Source organism: Tupaia chinensis, unplaced genomic scaffold (genome assembly GCF_000334495.1).
Source record: "Tupaia chinensis unplaced genomic scaffold, TupChi_1.0 Scaffold000093_1, whole genome shotgun sequence".
Taxonomy (NCBI): Eukaryota; Metazoa; Chordata; class Mammalia; order Scandentia; family Tupaiidae; genus Tupaia; species Tupaia belangeri.
In genome coordinates this window covers 11273104-11276786 of record NW_006159555.1, presented here as the reverse complement: position 1 = coordinate 11276786, position 3683 = coordinate 11273104, and the positions used below count along the sequence as shown (strand labels likewise).

The 3683-nt window shown below is 51.9% G+C and overlaps 1 protein-coding gene across 1 annotated transcript; it reads left to right on the top strand.

Moving 5' to 3' along the window:
- The first annotated feature begins 1010 nt into the window (after positions 1 to 1010).
- On the top strand, positions 1011 to 2874 carry CCL19 (C-C motif chemokine ligand 19). The gene is made up of 4 exons (XM_006143149.3): positions 1011 to 1252; positions 2098 to 2230; positions 2439 to 2532; positions 2622 to 2874. Exons 1-4 carry the CDS (start codon positions 1033 to 1035, stop codon positions 2640 to 2642), a joined length of 468 nt encoding a protein of 155 aa, XP_006143211.1. The 5' UTR covers positions 1011 to 1032; the 3' UTR covers positions 2643 to 2874.
- The last annotated feature ends 809 nt before the right edge of the window (positions 2875 to 3683 follow it).

Below are 3683 nucleotides of genomic sequence, written 5' to 3'. Positions count from 1 at the left end.
GGCGCGTGTGCATGCGTGCCCAAGATCCCAAGAGGAGAATGGAAGAGAAGGGATTGCGGCGTGGCCATCACCCCTGGGGGGTGATTTCTTGCTTTCTGTCTCTCTGTCTCTCTCTGTCTGTCTGGCGAGTGCACACACCCTTTAGCGAAAACCTCTCAAAAAAAAAAAAAGAAAGAAAGAAAGAAAGAAAGAAAGCACCCCCAGGAGGGATGGCCACACCGTAATCCCTTCTCCTCTTCCCCATCTATCGATTCCTTGAACTTTTGGGATTTGTCTGAATTGAGCTAGCTAAGCGCCTTTTCTGAGAAATCCCCTCCTGGTTCCCAGGACTCTTGGTTCCCAGAGAAGGGGGGAAATGAAGGGGACTACTGCAAGCCAGGCTCCCCCCAGCTGTTTCTCTGACCTAAGTGTTGGGTCTAGGAAAATGATAGAGAAAGGGGCAGTGCTTGCTGAGCCAGGGGGTTGAGCCCCAGGGGCCCAAGATGTAGTCTGAGGGTCTTGGGCCTCCTCCCAAGGAAACGTCCCTTTAGCTCTGCTTGTTCCAAGGGAGGGACTAGTTCATAGAGCAGATGGGCAGGCATTGTGATGACCTGGGGAGACTGCTTCAGGTGTTTCAGGTTGTTCAGAGAGCATTAGCATTAGGGAGCCTTTACACCACTGGCCTCACCAGAGACAATGAGGGATAACCTAGGGAAGAAAGCACAGCTCCTTACTCTGGCCCCACAACCCTGTCTGTCACTTCTGAGTCCCTGTGGCTGATGAGGCAAATGCCACCAGTGAGATGAGAGTGTAAGCTCTTTTTCTGAAGCTGACAGTGCACAATTCCCTTGGCCAGACCTCAGACTACTTACATTCTCAGAGCTAAAGCCAAGGAAAGCAGGAGATGGGGAAATAGGGGGGACGGGGGCAGGCGTTGCCAGAAAGAGGGCAGCAGAGGGGAAATCTGCAGAGTGGGACATCTATGAAGGGGAATTTCTGGACAGAGAAAGTGAAAGCCCGGGCCATAAATAGAAGGCAGCCGCAGCCTCACACATGCAGTCACATTCCCAGACCCCTCGCAACCTGACAAGGACGCCAGTGTGCTTCCCATTGCTTCCTGCACACTCACGCAAACCGCAGCCTCGCGGAGACTCCTGGACTCATCCAGACTCGGGCTCACGCTCACTGTCGGTCTGCCTCTGTGCACCCTCCATGGCACCCTGTACAGCCCCACTACTGGCCCTCAGCCTGTTGGTTCTCTGGATTTTCCCAGGTAAGGCAGAAGAGAAGGTGAGGTGAGAGGAAGAGGGGAACAAGTCTCCATCACAGGCTGCTTGGTACTCAGCATGCGAGTAATGCTGAAAGTTTGGGTGAATACTTAGTTCTGCAGGTTTTGGTGACCCTGAGTCCTGGTGTGTGCCTGAGTGTAGCGTGTCTGGGCCCCTGGGTTCCAAGGTGGCTCTGTCTCTTAGTGTATCGTAAAGCCTATGGCTGCCCCTCTCTCTGCAGGCTCTGTTTCCTGCTGCCTCCGTTTCCCAGGCAGAGGGAGAGAACAGTAAAAATGTATTTGCTTAAGACAGGGAGAACAAGAGACGCTGAAGTGGGTCTGATAGCCAAAATGTTTGAGAGATTTTTGCTATAGGGAAAATATTTAGCAATTCACAAGACCCCTAACACCAGCCTCCCTTCACCATTCCCCAGCGCTGTGATCAGCATTAACTCCTTATTTACTGGATTGTGGGGAAGTTGAAATGTCCTAGGAAAGATGTTGGGGTGATCAGAACAGCAGGAAGGTATTTATGGGCCTCGTGGCATGGTTGTTTACCAAACAGCTTAGAAGTATTATAATAGTCCAGCTGCAACAGTGCAAGGAGTAAAACACTGATATAATAGGGTTTTAGAGTTTAATTCCGGGTCCAGCCCAAAAACCAGCTGAGCACTGTGGCTTGAGCATAGAAATGTTACATTATTTTTTAGCTACGAGTTGGGTCATACTGATGCCTACTGTCTGAATATCAAGTCTGGTTATCCCACACACAGTGCTCTTAACCTCAGTAAGGCTCTGGCCGCCCATCCTCAGGGTCCCTATGTCCTGACACCTTCTTTCCCCTATCCCAGCCCCAGCTGTGGGGGGTGCAAATGATGCTGAAGACTGCTGCCTGTCTGTGACCCAACTCCCCATCCCTGGGCACATCGTGAGAGCCTTCCGCTATCTCCTCATCAAGGATGGCTGCAGGGTGCCTGCCGTTGTGTAAGTTGTGGGGAGCTTGTCTAGCTCCATCTCCCCAATCAGCCCCTGGTGATACCCCCACCTCCTTATCCCTCTTTTCCTTGCCAAGCCCAACACCTTCAAGGAAACCCCTATAACAGATTCCCAGACGTGGTCCCTAGTTTCTCCCCCTTACACCAGCCTTCCAGCTGAGTTCCAAGGCTCCATTCTCTGTGACCTCTGACTCTAGGTTCACCACACTGAGGGACCGCCAGCTCTGTGCACCCCTAAACCAGCCCTGGGTGAACCGCATCATCCGGAGACTGCAGAAGAACTCTAGTAAGGTAAGCCTGGCTCTCCCCGACCCTACCTCCTCCCTCTGAGCCCTCATCTCTGATTCCAGCCATGACTCTGTCTCTCCTTCCTCCTCTAGACCAAGCACCACAGCAGTTAGCCCGTGACAGCAACAGAGGGAGCCCTGTGTCTGGGTGAAGATGTAATCACTCTGGCCCGGGAAACTGACGTCCAAAAGGAAGACCCAGGCCTCCAGCTCCTCAGCACCAGACCTGACCCAGCCGGGCAGGGCCTGGTGTGTGAATGTGAATGTGAGCAAGAGAGTGCAGAAAGCACACTTTTGTCCAGATTGCAAAGCTTCCAATAAAGCCACCTGGCACCCATGGATCTGATACGGTCTGTTTGCTATCCACCCAGGAATTGGAAGTAGGGAGATAGAATAGCAGGATCTATTTTCTGCTCTGGGGGCTTAAGCAATCTCCTCATCAACTCCACCTCACCCTGATGTTTTCAAGACCAGCCTCCATAATTAAGGCCTCACCTCATGCCTCCTTACAGCCCTCCACAGTTCACTGTACTGTGTCACTTTCCCAAACAAGCCAGAGTCTCACATGTTTTCCTATCTTTGTTCTCCAAGACAGGTGTTCAAGCATCCAGGTGTCTCAGGGCTCCTGTGTCACTAAGAGGAAGGGAATTATTGGGAACCAGCTCTCCCTTCCCTCAGGGGAGAGCACAGGGCCCAACTCCACTGCCAAGGGAGAAAGTACCCACCCACCCATACCATTCTCTCCATCTGGCACATCTTCTCCTCCTCTGTCCCCCTGGCTTCCTATCTGGGTCTAGATGTCTCTTCCTCCAAGAAGCCTTCCCTGCTACCAGGCTGGGTTAGGTAACCTTCTTCCCTCCTAAGCTCCCAGGACCCCCTGTACCTCTCTCCTGACAGTGTTCATCACAATGACTTATACTCTCTAGTTTGTCCATCTTCCTAGATAGGGATCATGTCTATTTTTACTTCTATCATCCCCTTGGTGTCCAGCACAGTGCCTAGGGCAAGGTAGTCATTCAATAAATATTTGCTTAGAAAACAAATAAATATGCGAGGAAAGGCTTGGCAGCCAGGGGCGAGGGCCCATCTGTCCGTTCTGTCCATGTAGAATCTGATCCCAGGCCAGCCCTCTTCATTCACTCAATCAATCAGAGG

Bases quoted from the DNA above. Each gene is read 5' to 3' on its own strand.
- CCL19 (XM_006143149.3), top strand. From the start codon at position 1,033: ATGCAGTCACATTCCCAGACCCCTCGCAACCTGACAAGGACGCCAGTG. The intron at 1,253-2,097 runs GTAAGGCAGAAG...CCCCTATCCCAG, and splicing joins GGTTCTCTGGATTTTCCCAG to CCCCAGCTGTGGGGGGTGCA. The intron at 2,533-2,621 runs GTAAGCCTGGCT...TTCCTCCTCTAG, and splicing joins TGCAGAAGAACTCTAGTAAG to ACCAAGCACCACAGCAGTTA.